The sequence below is a fragment of the Doryrhamphus excisus genome, chromosome 11 (genome assembly GCF_030265055.1).
Source record: "Doryrhamphus excisus isolate RoL2022-K1 chromosome 11, RoL_Dexc_1.0, whole genome shotgun sequence".
In the NCBI taxonomy this organism is placed as follows: Eukaryota; Metazoa; Chordata; class Actinopteri; order Syngnathiformes; family Syngnathidae; genus Doryrhamphus; species Doryrhamphus excisus.
In genome coordinates this window covers 5,083,436-5,105,527 of record NC_080476.1, presented here as the reverse complement: position 1 = coordinate 5,105,527, position 22,092 = coordinate 5,083,436, and the positions used below count along the sequence as shown (strand labels likewise).

The 22,092-nt window shown below is 42.6% G+C and overlaps 2 protein-coding genes across 4 annotated transcripts in view; one reads left to right on the top strand and one right to left on the bottom strand.

Annotated features, from left to right (window-relative positions):
• larp1 (La ribonucleoprotein 1, translational regulator) overlaps window positions 1–14,772 on the top strand; it is a 30,163-nt gene extending 15,391 nt beyond the window's left edge. Inside the window, exons 4-21 of one of the 3 annotated variants that reach the window (XM_058086447.1) lie at window positions 659–730; window positions 2,760–2,910; window positions 3,208–3,342; window positions 3,439–3,585; window positions 4,336–4,498; window positions 4,714–4,858; window positions 5,810–5,978; window positions 6,178–6,347; window positions 6,545–6,628; window positions 7,296–7,622; window positions 10,192–10,315; window positions 10,418–10,623; window positions 10,703–10,809; window positions 10,904–11,061; window positions 11,334–11,478; window positions 11,556–11,665; window positions 11,724–11,851; window positions 11,998–14,772. In XM_058086447.1, the coding sequence (XP_057942430.1) occupies window positions 659–730; window positions 2,760–2,910; window positions 3,208–3,342; window positions 3,439–3,585; window positions 4,336–4,498; window positions 4,714–4,858; window positions 5,810–5,978; window positions 6,178–6,347; window positions 6,545–6,628; window positions 7,296–7,622; window positions 10,192–10,315; window positions 10,418–10,623; window positions 10,703–10,809; window positions 10,904–11,061; window positions 11,334–11,478; window positions 11,556–11,665; window positions 11,724–11,851; window positions 11,998–12,189 (2,733 nt within the window). In that variant the 3' untranslated portion in view covers window positions 12,190–14,772. Of the gene's footprint in view, window positions 1–658; window positions 731–2,759; window positions 2,911–3,207; window positions 3,343–3,438; window positions 3,586–4,335; window positions 4,499–4,713; window positions 4,859–5,809; window positions 5,979–6,177; window positions 6,348–6,529; window positions 6,629–7,295; window positions 7,623–10,191; window positions 10,316–10,417; window positions 10,624–10,702; window positions 10,810–10,903; window positions 11,062–11,333; window positions 11,479–11,555; window positions 11,666–11,723; window positions 11,852–11,997 lie in introns of all 3 variants that reach the window. The other 2 variants (XM_058086446.1, XM_058086448.1) reach the window with 2 other exon arrangements.
• faxdc2 (fatty acid hydroxylase domain containing 2) lies at window positions 14,764–22,076 on the bottom strand. Its single transcript, XM_058086453.1, has 9 exons — window positions 21,947–22,076; window positions 21,440–21,471; window positions 20,892–20,989; window positions 20,121–20,224; window positions 19,588–19,709; window positions 16,790–16,995; window positions 16,311–16,416; window positions 16,076–16,242; window positions 14,764–16,000 (listed from the first exon to the last, which is right to left on the bottom strand). The coding sequence occupies exons 1-9, from the start codon at window positions 21,969–21,971 to the stop codon at window positions 15,844–15,846; spliced, it is 1,017 nt and encodes a 338-aa protein (XP_057942436.1). The 5' UTR covers window positions 21,972–22,076; the 3' UTR covers window positions 14,764–15,843.
• Window positions 22,077–22,092: the final 16 nt, after the last annotated feature.

Sequence of the window (22,092 nt, the reverse complement as noted above, 5' to 3'; positions counted from 1 at the left end):
TTGTTTAATAGTTTAGTTTTCTCAATATGTAATTTTGGAATCAATGTTGGAAATATGGGCCATTATTATATAAAAATTATATATATAGTTAGAAATTTATTTTTTTTTCCATGTTTGTTGTTTCGAGCGGCAACCTGTCCCACCTTGTTCGACGGTCCTGGTCCTAATTTTCTCCCAGGCTGAATAGAAACAACTATACTGTATTTTCCTGTTTTTCTTTCACATTTTGTGCATAAAGGTAAGATTTGATGACGTTAATGTGCTTTATTATAACACAATTCTTACATAAGATACATTTGTTGTGCCTATTAAAGCTTAAAAACACATAATAAACATAAATTTGATGCCTGAGCTGAGGCAACATTTAAAAGCGGAAATGTGCTCAAATTATGGAATGATTTAAATATATATATATATACACTTCTCAGCCTATCTACACTGAACTGGTTTTATAGCCTTTTTACAATATTTAAAAGAAAAATTCTCAGTATGCGGCCATTGATGGAAAAACATTCCCATTTAACATGCAGGCTTTTAGTTTGTCATCTCATGTGTGCATCTGTGTACCAGTAGCATGAAGCATGTGTGTTTGTGTCATCTTGGTCCATGTCATTGTCTCCTCTAAACCTGCTCTCCCCTCCCTCCCTCCTCTGTTCAGATCGAGGCAGTGACACGGACCGTGTCCTGCCCCCCGACTATCAGGCAGGTCAAAGACTCGTGGAGATCCACTGTAAGTTCAACCGGCAGCCCTGTAAATATGCTGGAATGCCTGCAACTTGCCTGCCTGTTGACAAATCCACCCGCTCTCGATCGATTATCATGCTGCTAATCGGCTCAGCATCAATCGGAACCCGCTGAAGAGTAGTTCATGAAAGGAAGATATCTATATTTTTCATAGTGTAGTTTAAGATATCACTGTTTGTCAGGACCTCATTGAAAAATGTAGCCAGAAAAGGATGTGAAGCACTACAATGAAATATATAGACTAATCAAACTTTCAAACTATCTGAGCTATCTGTGGGACAGCGGGCTAAAATAAACAAAGATGGCAGCCAAACTTGCCAGAAAAGTCTCCTCAGTTTAAAAAGACATTGTTGATATTTACAGAAATATCTGTCATCACTGTACTACTTAAATATACTTAAGTCGAAATAGTTATATACTTATCTTGAGAAATGCTGTTTTAATGTATTAATGAGGCATCTTTTAGCCATTAACCTTCCTCAAGCAGCTACCAGAAATTAGCCAAACAGCTACATAAATAAAACCTTCCCCTGTTTAAACAGGATGTAGCTGAGCAGTGTAATGCTTTATCTTACTTGTCAGAAGTCTAAGACTAGCTATAGCAATAGCAAAACTGATGGTGAGCGTTCTCAGGTAGATTACTTCATCTTCAATTTTGTATTGGATTTGTATTGTGTTGGACCACATTAAGTTAATTCGTACTCAAAAAATGAAGTACAACTTTAAAGGTCTATGGAATGTTTTTTTCCCCCCAAGAAATACTACGTCATTTTTGCATTGTGTGTGTGGGGGGCGAGGGGGTGGATACACAGCATGGTGCACTGCAGTGTGAGGCATATGACACTTGACTTTGTAATGATCAAAAACATGAACAGTAAATCGCTACTGATTTTCACAGCATAACTAACCAAAGGCGCTATTTTCTGGTAGAACATCTTCTCCGACTTATTTAATATTTGGGGTAGAGAAGTGAAAGAGGTATGAAATTAAAGTTCAAGTCGTGCTTTATCAGATGGAATTAATCACAGACTTGATTTTACAAATTTCAGCATTTTGTGACATTGCTACTAGCTGTTTTAGAGATGGCATCAAATAGCTATTGCACATGTCACAGGTATTTAAAGATAAATAAAATGACTAGGTGGGAACCATTTGTTAGTCAGTAAGGCAGTGTGACCACAGGCTCACACTGAATAGGTTGCGATTCCGGTCCTGATCCAGTACGGCGTGCCGTAAAGTGCCACTCACACGCTCCGGCTACAGAAACCCACAGCTTGACCAGAGAGTGCTCTGGCATCTCCGAGGTCTGCTAAAAACGTTAAACAGATTCCGTTTCCATTGTGCCGTACGGCTGGCGGAGACGAGGCTGCTCCGCAACAGAGCCGTGACCGATTCATTTTGAGTCTGGGGTGAGAGTTTGACTGCATTTCGCTTCTGGCTGTTGAATGTGGAAGCCAGTTAGCCTAGTGAGCATGCGTTAGCAGTGCTGAGTCATCTCCTGTATGTAGAGGGAGAACATTACATTGTTACATTGTGCTTGGTAAAGGACAACATATCTGTTTTTAAACTTGTTTACTGAAATGTTCCACCTGAATTTGTCATGAAGTGGCACTTCCTCATGACTCTCGTTACATCTTGGAACCACACATTCTCATAAGCCTGGACAGTTGCAGATAATGGATTACGTGTAATGGACACGTGCTGGGGTTATTCTATGTGCTGCTGGACAATATCCTACAAGAGGGATCTTTGATCTCAGATGTTTAGATTAGAGAATATGAGGAATGGGTGCTTGTTTCAGGTTGGGAAATGCTATGTATATGAATCAAAATGTTTTGCATGATTCCTGTGCAAATAACTGCGTTTTTGTGGTGGCGTTTGTGATGATGCGGCCTTGGGTCTTAATTATTTTGTACACTGAATGGATTCAACCAAATATAATAACTGCTCATTTGATATATTTGCAGTGCAAGCTAACGTTTACTGACTAGCATGCATTCTGTGTCTCCTCCCAGGCTCACAAGAGGATGTCCACCAGGAAGGAGATAAAGGAGAAGAGGGAGAGCGACGAGGAGAGCAAGGAGAACCTGAAAACTAAGTCGGACGACTCGGGAGAGGAGAAGAACGGCGACGACGACTCACAGAAGAATGGGCAGAAGAAGAAAGGTGAATGTTATCGCAATATTTGTGTGGCAGTGCGGCAGGTTGTATTGTATCGTCACGGTGGTTATTATGAACTCAAATACGACATCTGATGAAATACTCCATGACATAAGCAATAAAACCCGGCCTGTTGTCGCCTGACCTTTGCCTCATGGGTCACCGAGCTTCACAGCAAATCTTTTCATTATTTTTCCCCCCCCTTACAATTGGAGGAAATCTGTTGTTCAAAATAAATGTGTTAAATTATAGTAAATGTGGAACAATCATAGTGACTGTGACTGCCCCTGTCACCCCAAACAGGAAACAAACAAAAGTGGGTTCCCCTTATGATTGAAGTCAAGTCCGAGGGCCCCAGGGAGCGCTCAGCCTCCCGTAACAACAGCAGGCCTAATGAAAATCCTCGCCTGGCTCCCAACGCCAGGAACGACCTACGTGGTAAGCGGGTGTCGTCTTAAGGATGTAATAATACGTACAGCTGTACTTTCTATATTGTACATAATAATGTCTTATTCTTCTCGGCCTCTCTTGCAGACTGGCACAGTCAGAAGTACGAGCGGGAGTGGCGCGACGACCACGACGAGGTGTCTAGTGTAAAGAGCGAGGGAGCGCCATTTCGCGGAGGCTTCAGGGGTCGTGGACGCGGCAGAGGAAGGGGCCGGGGCCGAGGCCGGGGCAGAGGCAAGTTGCATTACAGAAGCACTCTAACCTATATTTACAGTTACATCACTTGCCTGACTTTCCAAGGTTTTTTTTTTTATTTTTTAAATGAAGCCTCTTGTCTCTTTTGGTCTGAAATGGTGACTTAAAGCAGACAGGGCACATATAGACAATCATTCACACTCACATTCATACCTATGGACAATTTGGAGTCGCCAATTAACCTAGCATGTTTTTGGAATGTGGGAGCGAAGCCAGAGTTCCCGGAGAAAACCCACACATGCACAGGGAGACCATGAAAACTCCAGAGATGGCCGAGGGGTCTCTTTGCTGTGAGGCCTGTGTGCTAACCACTCAACCACCGTGCAGTCCCAGAAACCAATAATTCAATGTAGTTGTAACAAAGAAAGATGTGATGATATGGACTTGCACAACATTGAAGAGCCAATTCCCATACAATACCTGCACTCCTTCCAAATTTGTACATTTGTATTCATGTATGCTAGTTAAAATGTTATCACATGTTCAATGGGTTAAGAAAGTTGATTTCAAAATAAAAATGCCAATTTCACAAGAGGAAACCAATTATTTCAGATTGAAGGCAGACAAGATGAGCAGTGAGCCATAACAAGAGTGATGGAATGAGGAAGGTGGTTTAGTTTTGTCTGTGGCTCAAAAGAAGATAACAATTGATACCTTCATTTAATTGATTTTTTCTCCCACAAATATACATTTAACCCGATGCATATGTCTCTCTTCCTGTCTTCTCAGGCCACTACGACTACCACCAAGCTTACAAGGCCTATGACATGAAAGACGGACCTTATGGGCAGAAGTTCGGCAACTCTGTAACTTACTACTACGACAACATGAGCAGCAGTGACCTGTACTCTGTGGACCAGGACCTACTCAAGGACTACATCAAGAGGCAGATGTGAGTAGGACCAGTTAAACAGTTACTTGCTTTCATTACATGCTGCAGAAGTGATGAGCTATTCATGTCTCTTCTCTGAGGAAAAATAAATTGACAATGAGGAGAACTTGTTCCTTTCTGACCTCAGCATGACAGTGAAAAGCTGTTTTACTTTTGTTTGGAGAACAAGCAGCATATCTCTAGTGTAGCAACAAATGCATTGTCTCTTCCCACAGTGAGTACTACTTCAGCCTGGACAACCTGGAACGGGACTTCTTCCTGCGGAGGAAGATGGATGACGAAGGCTTCCTGCCTATCGGACTCATCGCCAGCTTTCACAGAGTGCAGGCCCTCACCACCGATGTCAACCTCATTCTGGAAGTATGTGCACTTTTATTAACATAATAGGCCTAAAATCACCCAAAAACCTAAATTATCAGGATATATATTTTTTTGGTCTATTATGTGTAAAAGAACCCTTACAATGCTTAGAATTTCCCTCGTTTATTGTGGTTAATTGGTTCCTTGATTAATTCCTTCTATTTGTATTTTTACTTCATTTACCCATTTTTATGACATTGTATGCTTAGTTTAGGCAGGAAATATGTAACATTGGCTGGCTTCAATAAGCAAATTTTTGGACTAATAGACCGTATTCAACCATGAAACAGCATGAACTGGTAATTATGATAATATATATGGAGTCAAGCAATGAAATTTGAACATTAATGTGGCGAGAAACGACTAATTAACAAAGAAACCTCTGTACAAATTTTGCAAACAAAAAGTCCCGAGCGTTAATATGTATGTTTTTATATTATTGGTGGAATTGTCTTTAAATAGCTATTGTGCTTTCTCCACTTTTCTGACCTATAAATGTAGTTAGAATGTTGTATTCTCGTGTTAATAAGTTTGCGCATTTGGAAGTGAACTCTGAAAGAAGTTCGGGATGGCTCAAGTCTTGGTAAAACTGCGCCTTTGTGATGTCACAAAGGGGCGGACTTCCTTTATATGATTCATAGTTAGGAGGCGCTTTGGGCGTGTGACCAATCACAGCGGGGTGAGTCGAATAAATTAAAAGAAGCACAAAATCAAAGAAAATCCAGCTGGAATAGGTGCAGGTTATGCAAAATCTAAAAGGTTTTCTGTGCTGGTTATTGTGTAGTTGCTCTACAGGAGACCACAACTGTATACAAAGGGTGGAAAAATGAGCATAATGGGTCCCCTCTAAACACTAAAGATGTGCATCATTAGACAACCTGGAGAAATGAGATAATCATCTGGACAAGACTGCTTCACTCCAATGGCGCTTTCATCCTCTCTTCCCGTCAGGCTCTGAAGGACAGCAAGGTCGTGGAAATAATGGATATGAAGATCCGTCGCAAGGTGGAGCCGGAGAAGTGGCCCCTCCCGGGCCTGACGGTACCCAACCACACCGACTTTTCCCAACTCATAAACTGCCCGGAGTTTGTCCCCAGGCAGATCACAGAGGAGTCCAGAGGTGAGGGTAACTTAGGATAAGCAATTGCTTTGTAAACATCTGCGTAAATATGTATGAGATTTAACAGCGGAACTTAAATAGTTGTGAATGGATTTGGATGAAATTAAATATAGCGTCACTCAGGCAGACATGTTTTTTATTCTAACCACTAGTAAAATTGCTGTTAAATAAAAAGTCTGTTGCCCTCTGTCGTCTGCAGGTTCTTCCAGGGCCTCAACGCCCGTGAAGCCCCCTCCCAAACATGAATCTGACACGCCTTCCAACCTTAAGACGATGCCCAAGGGCCTCTCTGCCAGCCTCCCAGACTTGGACTCAGAGTCCTGGATTGAGGTCAAGAAGAGGCCCAGACCCTCACCTGCCAGACCCAAGGTCAGCGCAGAGAACGTGACAATAACGAGAAGCGTAGCGCATTCACACCATATTCACTCATGCATCTCATCATTAGACGTGCAAGCAAACATTAGTGCTATACTTTGGATTGTACTGTCAGCTCACCGTCATTCTCCATCATCTTGCTCCTCCTGCTCGATCACGGCCATGCATTAACGCAGACGCCCTCCATGCAGCAGCAGAAGGAAAAGGACGACTTGAACCGCTCACCGCTACCTCATTCTGGCACCTCCCCTTCTCCCGCCACCCCTGGAAATAAGGTAAAGAAAAAGATGAATACTATGTTCACTGTATAGGTCAATTCAGATTTTTTTCTTTTGCTCATATGTGACCTGTATTTATTGATTTTTATTTTTTTAAGTTTTTAAGTTTTAAGTGCGAACACTACAATTTTTTTTTTTTTCATAATGACTTGTCTGTATCCGATCTACTGCAGTCTGAACAGTCAGGTTGCATATATCCAACCTATATGTCCTCAATGGCATGGTTTACTCTGCAAGACTTGGATAAAGTTACTTTCAAATGTATCCTTGTCAGACAAACATTATTTTTAAAAAGTGTCAGTTGTAGTGCCTCCTGCCACCCACATGCTCCTCGAAACAGACGTACAGTCGCAGCAAGTTGTACACAAACTGCCATAGCCAAAAGTTCTGCCCTCTTCTCTCCTGTGTTGAAGCATTTGGTTAAGAAAATATTGATAGAAGATCCTTGAAATTTACACCATCGCATTAAGGAGAGTATACACCAACAATCTTTACTTCCATGAACACACGTTATTTGTGTGAGACGTGGTACTTTTGCGCATGCATGTCACTCCAAGGTGCTTCGCTTTCACAACCATCCAAAAAATGTATTTAAAAATCTTTATCGGGCATCAAACCATGCAGTGTGAACACACAGCAAAAATGACTTGCGTTGTCTGATCAGGACGGCGGTGAGCAGGATGAGCCTGAGGAGCTTGACTTCATGTTCGATGAGGAGATGGAGCAGATGGACGGACGGCGCAACACCTTCACCGACTGGTCCGACGAGGACACGGATGGCGAGATCGACGACCACGACGTTAACAAGATCTTGATCGTGACGCAGACGCCTCCCTACCTAAGGAAGCACCCGGGTGGTGACCGCACGGGGCACCACACGTCACGCGCCAAGCTCACCAGCGAATTGGCCAAGGTGATCAACGACGGCCTCTTCTACTACGAGCAGGACCTGTGGGACGACACGTACGAGCCAGAGTACGCCACCATCAAGGTGAGGCCATTTAAACAAAGCCCATCATCTTGGCTGTGATGTCATGACGAGAACACCTTCCAGGAATCAGACTCAAACAAATGCAGCTATGAAATCACAGCAAAGCCAAGAAAGTAACATTCACAACACTAACACAGTGATAACGTGAACCTATACTGTGCTTTGATGACTAGGATAGGAAATGCGTGATACACACACAATTGGCCACAGGTATGTCAGTAATTGACACTGATTGAAGTACAAGAGCAGTGAACAGCGATTGCGGCTACTGGGCTGGCTACTCAGAAAAATACTTACTGACAACTTGGAACACATTTTGAAAGGAAATGTTTGACTTATTTGCATCTGCGGGGCAGTATCAAAACAAATGTACAGAAGAATTGGCATTGTTGCAGCGCTAATGATCCACATCTATTAAGTGAGTCTGGAGAAAATATGAAATTTCGAAGTGTCAAATCCATAGGAACCCTGATATCAAAATAACATTATTTTAATCATTTTACAATTTTTGTATATATTTATATACATGTATATTGGGCACTAAATGCCTAATTCAAGAAGGCCGTAACCCACATAATGCATTGATAGGCCTCATGATTGGTCATCGGTGAGAAAAATAATGTACTTCTGGAAAAAAGGAACACAAAAGAACAGGTAAAACTGTACTTCTACCAAGTTCCATCTTTGATGCATTCAAGTTCACCCTCTGAACAAAGCAAAGCAAAGCCAAGTCAAGGTAGCTTCTGACCGCTTCCACTTTGACACAGAGTTATTCTCCTTCGGTTTGAGTCGTTTCTGGATGCAGGAACGCTACGCAGAACAGAGAGTTTTGTTTTTAGAGCTCCCAATTGTTCCTTTGTGAGGCCTTCACGCGCTCACCAGCGCTCATCCAGTGCCGTGTGGAAAGAGGTTTGTTTTTTTTGAGTAAATAAAGCCCACATGCACGGCCGAGACCTGAGCAGACTGGAGCTGAAGGGGGGAGGCAAAGATGGACATTCACAGACCTGAAGGCGTTTGTGGTGAAGAGTCAAGTGTAAGTTGTTGTTGACTGGTAACTCTGATATGGCGGTGTTTGGGTGTGAGGCTTGTTTTTAGGATGCAACGGCTATTGTTTTTGAAGTGACGTCCTCATGGAAGGTTCAGGTTTGTGTGTTGATGCCACCCCACCCAGTCGGCGCTTTTAGTAAGCACTAGGAGCGCTGAGGCGTCAACATGAAGGTGAAGCGAGTGTTTCTGGCAGCCATGTTTTTTTGCTGCCTCTCTATCTCCAGACTTCTGCAGATCAGGTTGGTTAAGGTTGTCTTCATAGACCAGGTTAAGCTTTTTCTTATTGTTCCTGTACACTGCCACCGGATAACTGCTACTAAAATATGGTATACTATTGAAGATTATGTTGTTCGCTGTCTTTTATCCACTACAGTGTTATTGGGAACATCTGGTGTGTTTTCTAACAGTAATTGGGACAAAAATAGTATGTCATTCCTGATTTTTTTTTTTTTTGGTTAAACTTCAAACAACCAAATGTGTTTACTACAGGTGGGCAGCAGGTGGCAGTAATGCGCAATACAGCCAATACCAACTGCCAAAAAGGATAACATCGAAATGGGTGTTTCACAGCCAATCAGATCGTGAACTGTGGCATCGCTACTGTGAATAATAATAATATGGAAGACTTGTCTGTAAATATGTATTTTTTATTATAAATATCAAAGGACAGCTGTACAACCCTAATGTAAATAGACAAATAGATAAGACAAAAGCAGTGAGCTGGCATTGTTCAACTTCAAGCCGCTGCTCTTAAAGAGAGAGTTTGGATGATGTCCCCACCAGAAGTGTAGTGCATCAACTGTGGCCCCCACTTTGTCTCGTGAGCCAAGTCCTGGTCTTTTTTTTGTGTGTGTGTTAAAGTATTTCCGGCTAGTTGGTAGGGTCACTCTCAAAACAATATGCGTTTCAAAGAGTAATGCATTTCATCACAAAAACATGGCCCACAAAAAAGCAGAACCTCTCAATCGCTTGGCGTTATTTTGTCTCCATTTGTACCCCAGCGCACTGCACCTTGTCCATTGTTGTGTATGTGTCCCACAGTGTTTACATACTGTGACACAAGAGTTAGAGGTCATACAACGTTATTTAAAAAAATCTGAACTATCCCTTTAATGCTGCACTTCAGCCAATAAGGAACTTGACACTGAAGATAAGATCATCAAATGGTCTGGCAAGCAAATTGGACAGTCACAGGTGAGCTTGGAATCACTTTACACCAAGCAGCTGCATGGAATGAGCTCACTAGGACCCTTTGCAGCCACCTGTTGCAGTATTGCAATCGGGACAGAGACTGGTGGTCCCAAAATGCAGAACCAAGATATAGAGTTTTATCCCAGCAGCAATTGTCTCGTCATCAATAAGGGCAATGGACTCAAACCTTTTAATCTTTTATCTTGATGTATTTTTCTGTACATATAGTGTTGTATGATGCCTCTCTTGCACTTTACACTAATTTACCTACGGTATTTAAAAAAAAAAGAAATAATTTCTGAATGTGCCATTTGTCTCATTTAATGTGCAGCAAGAGGTGGAGAACTTCAAGAAGGTTCATCTGATCAGCCGCGAAGAGTTTGACTGCCTGACCCCTGAGCCCCCTGTCGACCCAAACCAGGAAGTGCCCCCCGGCCCCCCACAACCCCAGCAGAGTAAGGATACACACACCTCAGTAAAATGTTTTATGTTGATTGTTTTGAAGGTATGAAGGCTATCAGGACAGGAAGTGCTGATCGTTTCACTTGTGTCCTCAGTTCCTACAGACGCTTTGGCAAACAAACTCTTTGGCGCCCCAGAGCCTTCGTCGATAGCGCGATCGCTCCCGACAACTGTACCTGACTCACCCAACTACCGCAATGCCCGCACGCCCCGCACCCCGCGCACACCTCACCGGAAGGACCCCACCATGACACCTCGCTTTTACCCAGTGGTCAAGGAGAGCCGGCCCGTCGACGCCAAGGTAAAACATCAGCTCCAGGTTAAGGCAGACAGTTTGACACATTTTTTTGTTAAAAAAAATATTTGTTTTTGAATTCCAGACGCCGAGGAAAAGGAAGACCAGGCACAGCTCCAACCCACCCATGGAGTGTCACGTCGGGTGGGTGATGGATTCCAGAGAGCATCGTTCCCGCACTGCCTCAGTCAGGTGAGACCCACCTCTTCTATGGACCTAACTGGGTTCTCATCAACACTACACAACCTAGTAACTGTCTATTCCTCACCTCTTCTTCCCCCACTAGTTCCAACGCCAGCCCCTCAGAGGGCACACCTGCCTTGAGTAACGTGGGCTGCACTCCGCAGTCCCTCCCCAAGTTCCAGCATCCATCCCACGAGCTACTGAAGGAGAATGGCTTCACGCAACACGTCTACCACAAGTACCGCCGACGCTGCCTAAACGGTACACACACACACGTTGGGTACTACATACTGGAATTGCTGAACTTAACACCTCTTCAAGAGTGGTCAGCATCCAGCAACTTTATCTACCTCTGCATACGCTAAGGGTGGGAAAGGCTTTAAACTTGCCGTACTGTTATACTTATTGTATATACCTATTGTTATGTAATTATGTAAATAAGTATGAGGTCAAATAAATGCATATTATCATGCTTTCCAAATCATTAATAAAGTGTAAAAAATGACAAGCTGGACTTTTCTAAACAATTTCAGAGCGAAAGCGGCTTGGAATCGGGCAGTCCCAGGAGATGAACACCCTGTTCCGCTTTTGGTCGTTCTTCCTACGTGATCACTTCAACAGGAAGATGTATGAGGAATTTCGGCAGCTTGTGGTAGAGGACGGGAAAGAAGGATACAGGTGGATACAGCCAGGAACATTCAACATTTATACAGCTAGGAGTTAAAATGCACAGGAACTGATTTTCTGTCTCCCAGGTATGGGTTGGAGTGCCTGTTCAGGTACTACAGCTACGGTTTGGAGAAGAAATTCAGGCCTGAGATATTCAAGGACTTCCAGGAGGAGACCATGAAGGACTACGAGGCTGGTATGTCAAGGCTGGAAGCTTAGCTTTATGAGTAGATGACCGATGTTCCAATTTACAGGTCAGCTGTATGGACTGGAGAAGTTCTGGGCCTTCCTCAAATATTCCAAAACCAAGACCTTAGAGATCGACCCTAGGCTGCAAGAGTATCTGAGCAAGTTTAAACGCCTGGAGGACTTCAGGATTGACGTGAGTAGAAAGGGACATCAGTGCTGTAAGGCATGAGATGGGGTGGCATTGGCGAGTTGTGTGATGTTCAACGTTGAAAGCCCCTGTTCTGGATCGAAATCACTGATCAAGCTGGCATGGTTCTAAAACGACCTCCTTCTCTGTAGCCGCCAATGGAGGAAGGAGGCCGCAGGAGACACCCGTCCAGCGGAGACGGCCGCCGTCGCCACCCCTCCCATCCCTCGAGCCGCCCCCAGAGCCAGAGCAGTTCCAGCCCCACAGCCACCGGCCCTACCCCCACCGCCGCCAAGGATGATGCCAAAACCGACTTCGTACCAGGTGGCAAGACACTAAAGTAGAAGACACCAGCCCACATGGATTAACTCATATGTTACTGGTTCTCAAGGGAGGGTTCCACCTCGCTTTTTGCTGAATCACAAAGCCCACCCACCCAATTCTTTTTTTTGTTCTTAAAAAGCTTGAGGAATGAGTAAAATAACCAAGATGGCGTGCTTGATGAATGTGTTAGGTTTTGGAGCTGACTGTCTTAATGAGGCAAGATGAATGACACGTGTCAAACACATTTTTTTGCAAACCATCGCCAGTCCACCAGGTGGAAGCTGTTACGGTTATTTCTTTTCTTTTTTTTTTTATTCTGTGGCAAGAGTCCCCTTACTCCGATCTCAAGATTTTTCTTTTTTGTGGTGTGGCAGCATCGGAGACCTGGGAATAGTTTTGCTGGCATCCGACCGGACCAAAGCGGTTTGAACCGAGTGACTGCAGATCCCCATATTTGATTTCCTGGACTTTTGAGGAGAAAAAAAGTGAACTCAACATTAAAAAGAGGAGGAGAAAAGACTTACTTCAAACCCTCAGTGTGGATACGATCGATGATACGATCAATGAGATTTGCCTTATTTTAATGGTTTTAGCTTGGAGGTGGAGGTGGGGGGGGGGGTGAGTGTTTGCCAGTTGCCTTGCGAGCATTTCCAGCAGAGGCCACAAGGTGGTGCCGTGTCTGCCAAACAGCTTCAACTGTCTTCCAAGTGTCATTTTGGGTCTGTTACAAGTCCTGTGAGTCCCTCACTTTTTTCCTGTGGCTCTGTCACATGCATCCACGTCTTTCCGGAGACTTGTATGGTGACTGGATCGTTTTTGGGTGCTTCCTTCACGTCCTGCTCGGCCATTCTGCATCCATCCATCTGTCTGGACTGGAATCATCGATTTATAATCTGGATTACTTGAAAAACTGGCGCGTCTGGATGGGGCGGCGTCATGCCCCGTGCGCTTGAAATTCCTGTCTGACACGGATGTCCTCCATGATGAAGAGAACTAACAGATGACTTACTTGCCTTATATGTGTACGTGCTCATCAACGTGTTTAACGCTTCTCTGTTTTCAATTTGCTGTGTCGTGTTGTTTTTTTTTTATTGTGACAGAAGTGGGATTTTTTTTTCCTCCCCCAAATGTCAGTTCCATCTGGATCATCCAACGTGGATTTTAAAACAACACGAAAGGGAATGCTGACATCAAGGGAGTGGACGGGTGGACGCGATGACAGAAGATCTAACTAATTTTGTTTCATGTTGAAATTGGTTCCATTTCCCCCCCAACCCCATCTTTTTATTTTTTATTAATGGGCTTTTGTTTGATTAGCGCCCTTTAGCTGCTTTTGAAGCCGCTTACAAAGAAACACTTGGATTTTATTTTTATGAGTAAAACAAATTGAGATTTTTTTTTTTTACGTTTAAGCACCAACAAGCTACTTCCTGTCACATGTTTTAACACAGCCAGAAGGAGCTGACTGCATTACCTTTTGGTCAGCCACCCCCAGGGGCCCCCGCCATTTGTTCATGTTGCAGCAGCACAGATGGATGTCACCATGTTCTTGTTTCTCTTCAGAGAGAGTTAGATGTGTTTAAGAGGCTTACATATGATGCATCAAAGTGTTCAGGTGAGGTTAAAAGGAGAGAGGACGATACGGATGAGACTGTATGGTTGGCTGCAAGTATAGCAGGTTGACTTCTCCCCACCCTCCTGTCAGTACATTTCCAGGAGTTCAGCTGGTGTGGAAGTTGTCCACCCTCTGTCACCTATTGGGGTGTTTCTAGCTCTCGAACTGAAGGAGGGGTGCGACACCCTAAACCTGAGCTGGCCAAAGCCCAAAGATGCAAAGCAGTGCGAGTCCAGGATATGAGGAAATATTGTTGCTTATGTCAGCAGACTGAAAAAAGGACCAGTTGTCCACTCTCTGCCCCTTATTGGAGTATTGCAAGCTCTCAACTCTCGAGGAGTATGCCGCACCCGCAAAATGAGCTGGTCCCAAGGGGGCGATGTGGAGCCCGAAGATGCAAAATGAGTGTGATGAGGAAATATGGTTGCTTATGATGTCTGCAGAATGAAAAAAGAACCAGTTGTCCACTCCTCTGTCTCCGATTGGATTTGGATTAGCTAGTTGCTAGCTCTCAAACCAACTCTCGGATGGGGGTTGCTGTACCCTCAGCGTGAGCCGGCAACAAGGGGACGGCGTGGACCTCGACATGCAAACCAACCAACCAAGCAAGCTTGAGCGCTGCGTGTGAGGAAATATGGTTTATGTCTGCAGACTGAAAATGGACAAAAAGTATCATAAAGCCATATGAATATACTTGGAAACAAAACACACAACCTGTCTATGAACTGTTGCATCACAATATCTTAGGCTTGTCATGAGGAAAAAAAATGTGAAAATGACCAAAAAAGGAACAAAAAAAGTATATCTATAAAACGGAAAAATGTAAAATACTTGAATGAGATCTTGTATTATAACATTTAATATTCACTATCCGCTTTGTAGGCTGATGTGATTCGCTTATTAGTGTTATTTGTAATTTGTAGTAATTATGCTTTTTCCTTTTAATAAAAGAAAAAAAAAACAAAACGGACACAAAAAACAAAGGCTGCCTGTTTTATGTTTTGACTGTACAGCTTGCAATTAAAACACACAAATAATTTCAATTTTTAACATTACAATTGTCTCAAAGTGCACACAAGTGGAGCAGCGATTAAATACAAGTGCTGTAGTATTAAACGTACAGAACAGGTCCATATGTTTAAAGCCGTGACTTTTTAAAAAGGTGATTCTGTCAGGAAAGTTGATTTCTTGATTCACGGCACTGATCACAGCCACTAGGGGGCATACTTGCACATGGAGAGTAATGCCGTGACATCGTCCTTTTTGTAGTTTCTTGTTTCAGCCACTAGGAGGTATACATTGTACTGTACAGACGCAGATTGTTGTAGTTTCTTCTTCTAGCCCAGGGGTCAGCAACCCGCGGCTCCAGAGCCGCATGTGGCTCTCCAGCCTCTTTGTTGCGGCTCCCTTTGCAATGCTTGAATATTTTTTAGCACCCGTGTGGTGAAAATGCACGTCTTTGTTATGAGTTTACAAAAATCCAACTTTGTGTGAGACCATGAATGCATCCTGACTGAGTTCTGACTGGTGACTGAATGAGCAGACAGGATGCTATCCTGTTCTCTCTGACAGGTTAACATGAAGGGAAATGAGTAATACTTTGAGTTATTTGAGTTATTAATTATTATTAATGAGTTATTTGACGATTCTAAAAAATAAATTAGAGCTCATTTAAAAACAAAAGTTTATCTCCAGTACTAGCAAGAGTACTCCAACTCGTCTTTTTTTTTCCCTCCAATGTTGTTTTAAATATACAACGTTTTGCGGCTCCAGGCTATTTTTCTTTAGTGGGCAAGTGGGTGAAATGGCTCTTTTCATAGTAAAGGTTGCCGACCCCTGTTCTAGCCGCTAAGAGACATACTTTCATGGTACAGTCTAAGAATGTGATGTTTGTTGTACTATTGTAGTTTTAGCCGTCAGGGCCACGTGATTTTCTTCACGATTCTACCTGAGATGGTGTGGTCATCAGTCAGTATAAAGGTACAGTTCTAACAATGATCCTATGTTCATATGTGTAAATACAAAATGATTAAGAATGAATTGTCTCGTCCTTAGGTGCTCATTGGCTTTTCTTGGGGGTGTCGGGGATGCTCTCTGTAAGCGGGGTCAGGTTGGTAAGCAAGGTGTGCCGCTCGTATTGCTTAGTCTGTCTGAACTTGGCGTCTGTCCCGTGGAGGCGATCCAGAACACCGAATACGCCGAAACATTGGTTGAACCTGAAAACATGAAGAGAAACAAGTTCAAATACAATCTCAATGCTCTGAAAAGGATTGAATTTTGCTTTTAGTCACCTGAGGTGGTGGAAGTCATGGAACTCTGGGGAGGGCAGGAAGGGGAGGTGGTACCCGCAGTGGGAGATGGTGGTGCTGACCAGAGCTAAGCAGTACCAGGTGCATGTGGTGGACAAATGGGAGGCCAGGACCACTGGTCCGATCACCACCGGCAGCAGGTTGGAGAACTAAAGTCACAAAATAATACCTATATTAGTTTGTTTTTGATGAAATGACTTTAACAAGCTACACTCACCACATGCTCCAGTGGGTGAGCATAGGTGGCCACCAGGCCAATGGGGGCGGTCCACTCGTGGTGCTGCTTGTGGAAATGTTTGTACAGACTGGGATGGTGGAACAGCCTAAGTGAGAGAGACAAAAAAGATCCAACAAAAGGTACAAAGCCATGGATCGAGAGCACTGTCTTATTTTACTGCCACAGTTAATCTTGGACACCATGGCTATTTCAGCTAAGGAATATTTAATTAGAACACAATTTCAGTGACAATTTGTCTTAAAAAAATCTGTATAATTTATATGTGCAAACATGCTGGACACAAATGGATAGAGGCTTCATCTAGTGGTGGAAATGGTACATTCAAACCTTTTTGACCATGGTGAGAATTCAATTACATATTTTTCAATGTGGTGATTATGCATTTTAAACTGGATGTCTTCTATGATGCAAAATGCCAAGTGACTGAGGTCAACATCATCATGAGTTTTCTCTCCTACCTGTGTGAGTAGTAGAACAAGACTTCCTCCAAGATGGAGAAGAAGGCCAGCTCGCTCAAGGCCCAGTGGAAGGTGGGCAGCTCAGGGCCACACGGGTTTCCCCTCCAGGATGTCAGGTGGTAGGCTGCCACCACCATGGGGGCGGAGATGAAGACCTGGTTGAAGAGCACCGTTCTCAACGCCTGACGCAGCTTGACTGGGTCCACCTGGATATGGAGGTAGTGTTTAAAATACAGACTGCATGCTTGTATAACATTCTAATATTCATTTCAAATCAAAACGTAACCTTAACCCTTCAAAGGTCATTTGTATATAAACAACAATAAGCAGAGTACAGTGATGGATTACTCTAGAGCAGTGGTTTCAAACTGGGGGCCCGACATTATGAACATTCATTATTAACCTTTTAGGCGCCAGAAGAGAGTGGGGAGAATGGAGAGATGAAATCCATCCCAACATATCTTGCTAGCAAATTCTTTGGCAAAATTTTTTTTTTAATAATTTATGGAACCAAGACGATTGCTTATAAATTATCCTCTTCCACCATGGATATGATATAGGAAAAAAATACTTATTTGCCGGCCAAATATAGAGCCACCGCAGTCCTTTTTGGTCAGGGGAGAACCCGCCCATTGTGTTCTGCGTCCCTAGCAAACTGCTGGGGCTGCGTGCTAACCGCCAATAAACAACAGAAGAGGCTAAATCGACTAAATTGATATTCGGCCCAAGGAGGAGAGGACGACGACATGAGGAATGTTTTAACATCGATGTAAAAACACTATAGGCAATGAATATGGTGAGTCACTTAACTAATCTGCCAATCACTAATCCAGTAGATTGGTCATTAAAATTCAAATGAAATGTGAACTCAAAGTATATAAAATGAGAGAAAATCTTGTGCCCATCTGAGAAAAGTGCATTGTGAGGGCATTTAGAGCTTTAAAACGTATGATAATTGTAAACAAAGTTGGCTACTTGGCTGATTTGACTTATTCCAGGCTATTTTGAGAACTTATCGCCGTGGTAAATGAGGGACCACTGTATACATAATTAACAAAATACATGGTAAAAAAGAAAATAAATGGAGAATTAAATTATAACAGGGGTTTCTAACAAGATTGAGATCATGAATGGGATGACAGTTTTGCTGCTTTTTTGGTCCGAGGTCATAAAATGTAGTCTGATCTGATCTAAAAATAGCATGTAAGCATTCACAGAACAGGGATGAAAAAGGAAGTGGATGTGGAACCCTTGGATTTAACTGGTAAACACTCTTTGGCAGCAATAATGTCAACCAAACAATGCCTGTGGTTACAGATCAGACATGCACCACAATGTCACAGCATCTCAATCAGGTTAAGGTTAGAAGTTTGACTGGGCCGCTCCAGAACGCATACTTTCTTCTGCTGAAGCCATTCTGTTGTTGATTTGCTTCTGTGGTTTGGATCATTGCCCTGTTAAAACACCCATCCTCTTTTGAACTGTTGGATAAATGGCCCCAAATTCTTCTGTAAAATGGCTTGATAAACTTGTGTATTCATTTTTCCACAAGCTATCTGGGCCCTGAGGCAACAAAGCACGCCCTATACCTCCCTCCTCCATGCTTCACAGTTGGGATAGGGTTTTGATATTGGTGTGCCGTGCCATTTTTCCTCCACATTTTGTTTCCACAGAACATTTTGCCAATAGTATTGTAGTCCCGACTGATTCGCTCTGGGAGAATCCATAGCCTAGAAGTTCCCTTACTTTTTCCTCCCTGTACTGTGAATGTTGACATGTTTTTTTCAATAAAAATATGAAACACAACTGTATATCTGTGTTTAGTTTAAGCAGAGCGTTAATTCTTGTTATTTAAATGAAGATCAGACTACCTTTTCTGACCATTTTATGCAGAAATTAAGATATTACAATCATCTTATTCGATCCAGAGAGAGATTTTATGTTAACAAAATATATACTTTTTTGTTGAATTTGTTCTATTAAACCACTATTAGTAACATGCACTAACCGGTGATGGTGTTGTATTTTTTGGTTAGGGGGAAAAAATGTAATCTTGAGTGGGTGGCCACACTGCATTGTGACACACTTTGTATGAGCGTTTTGCCTCCTGTCTGCATGGAGGCGCTCGGCAAGAGGCTCGCGGAGTGACTGATTGTTTACTGAGAAAATAACCAAGGGCTGTTTTTGATAACATCTGTCAGCAAGTTCAATCATGCACACTGTGGATGAAATTGCAATCGATACTCTGATAAAGCTGTGGAGATTAAGTTCCTACACTGTGCTTATCATGTTATCATGTTGACTTATCTCTGGTGTGTGCAACATCAACTTTGTGTTACTCAAATACACAGAGAGGACTTTGACACGCTAAGTGAGTAAAAATAACTATACTAACTGTATACAGTAAGCCAAAATTCTTCAATTGATCATTTCCATTTTGTTTCCATCAGTGATGTAACCACCTGTCTATTAAATGACCAGGAAAAGGTTTCATAGCCGTACAGTCGAGGCGTTGTACGTCATTGAAATGGATCTACATGTGTGCAGGCTCGGAATAACTACCTGTGTAACTTTATTACAGTGCAGTGACTCAGCAGTGACCACACTTATCAGAGGTTACATGGAGTCATACTCTGTTGCATGTTTTCACATGGTGCTTCCAAAGATAAGTAGCAATTACAAACCATGAGGGACATCATGGTCTCCTACACAGTGCAGTGAAGAACATTTGTTATTTTTTATTTGTGTTAAGTTGCATCCAAATCCATAAGATGACATTAAAAAAAAAAACAACGTACCGGATTGTTCTTGTCCTCTTGAATACGGTAGCGGGTGATGAAGGAGGGTCTACCTGTGGTGTCCACCAATAGCAGCAGAGCATTGAAACCCCAGAACACCACAGTGGGCACCAGCATCGTCCCTGTGGACAAGACAAAGCCACACGTGAAGACACAAAAAAAGATCAAAACCGATGAAGATGAAGCAGTGTACTCCCAGATGGCACAATGTGGTTTATATTTAATACAGAGAGACGCATCCGTAGCAAATTAATAGACTTGTCTCTTGCTGCTATTCAATGATTTTACTGTATTGGATTTAGGAGTTATCTAGCTACAATTTTAGTTGAGACACTCAACTCTTTATGGCACACAACAAATTTGATCACTTATCAAATCTGATGGCTTTTAATCTATTATGTAATGCAATTAACTTCATAACAGCATAAAACATGACAACATTTGTTTGTCCTTGGCATGAAGACACCATGTGACGCTTTATCAACACTTCATCGACTTTGACATTGCTTTAGAGAATGGAAAATGGTCCTTACCCATGTAGAATAGAGCTTCGCTGTGACCCTCAAACATGACATAAAGTTTGCTCCACAAGTTCTGCCAAAAGTCTCCTGACGCTCCCCAAAACCTCTGAAGATGCCTGGAGGAGGAAAAGCAAGATTGCTACTTTAAAAAAAAACTACAACATGGACACAATGGACTGAAAACTGCAATCCAGAGATGCTAAATTTGACCCACATTTGACCCACTCTTATCACAAGTTAATATTACCTTAATAATTTGGAGGTCATGAGAAAGTGGAAAGAAAAATATAGTCCCAGCCAGTGCTCCAAAATGGGAAGTTTGCATCAAAACTCAGCCAAATCAAACTCGTGATTGACCAAAAGGCACAAATAAACAAAAATTAGGCAACACAACCAAGGTTGTAATAGCGGTAGGAACGAAAGTGCTAAGCCAGCAGTAATGGTGTAGGTGAGTTGATTGTAAACAGTACAGCAAGCGTAACGTGCATGACTTTCATATGGACAGTTAAATTAGCATTTTAAAGCGCATGCAGAGGTAGGTCACGCTACTTGATGCTGACCACTCATGATACATTTGCTGCAAGCTTGTGGAGTGAACAGTTACTATCAGGAGGTTGGCTACCGCCACAGCTGTTAATTCCAATATTTGTTGACCGAATTAGAACCCAGCGATTATTTGTTGTAGAATACGCAGCCAGTGACCAAAGGTGACTTTGTTGAATAGAGGCACGAAGGACTATTATCTCACATAGTAAGATTTCACAAACAGTAACTGGATCATACCATGTCAGCGAGTTACCAAAGGCCGCCAGGAACAAGATCCCGGATCCGATGACGAAGGCTGCCTTTTTTACGGAGTCCCACAGTCCTCCGGAGGCCTCCTGGATGGAGAAAAGGCAACATGAGCATCTCCGTTGGTCCACTTATAGGATGTCAAGCGGTCACGCTCAGCTGGGATCCACACAGAATCTCAAGTAAGTGTGCAAACATTACACAATATCCATATAGTAGCTCTGCTCGTTTTATACACATACTAATTCACATTGTGTTGCCTAAGTCAAGACCCACACACACACCTTGACCCAGCAGGAAAAATTCAAAACCTGAAGATGACTTGGCTTTAACTCAAGTGTGTTGGGAACATTGACTATGGAGTCATCAAAAATCAAGTGAATGTGTGGAGGTGTTGGAGCCACGAGAAACAAGCAGCTATCAAACCCATCTAACCAGATGGTCTGGATACAAAGCAACATTATGAGATAATAGTGATTGTGTATTTTGTCATGAGTCACCATGCTTTTTACTTTTGTGTGTGAGAGTGATGTTCATACCTGTCTGCTTCTTGGTTGTGCTACCCTCATGTCTGTAAAACACACAAAAACGAATCATATACAGGTATATTTCATTGCTGACCAGTATCTACAATTAATGTAAGAACCTTGTTTTGGCTTTTCATGGTCCACTTATCAAAGTAGGATTATTCCAGCTCCTGTTATAATCCAACTACACGCCACATTTTTTCACTGAAATTCTCTGGGGCACATGTAGTTCAAACTAGACAGTTGTGTTTTTATCCTTTTTGAAGTATTGAATACAATGATAGTATAAAATAAAATAGTGCTCAATGGAAATGTAAAGGCAAGTACACAAGGTAATTCATGGAGCTTTACAGAGAAAATGGGAACATTTACTTCATGAAATAATTCCATAAAATTCCGTAAAATGCACAAAATGTCTGCGAATATATATTATTGATAAATGAAGTCCTCTGAGGACAAGTGCCCTTGACTTTAGCGTATAAAAGAGACAAGAAGATGTCCAACAAAAGACAAACTCACCTTTGTCCTCTCTCTCCACTGACATGTCCCTCACTGCGGCACTTCGTTTTTTACACCATAGCTTTTGTTTACAGCCCAGCTCCACTTGTGATTGGCTCACTGCACGTCAGCTGACTAGTGTCACCCCCGGAAGTGGTGGAGGATTT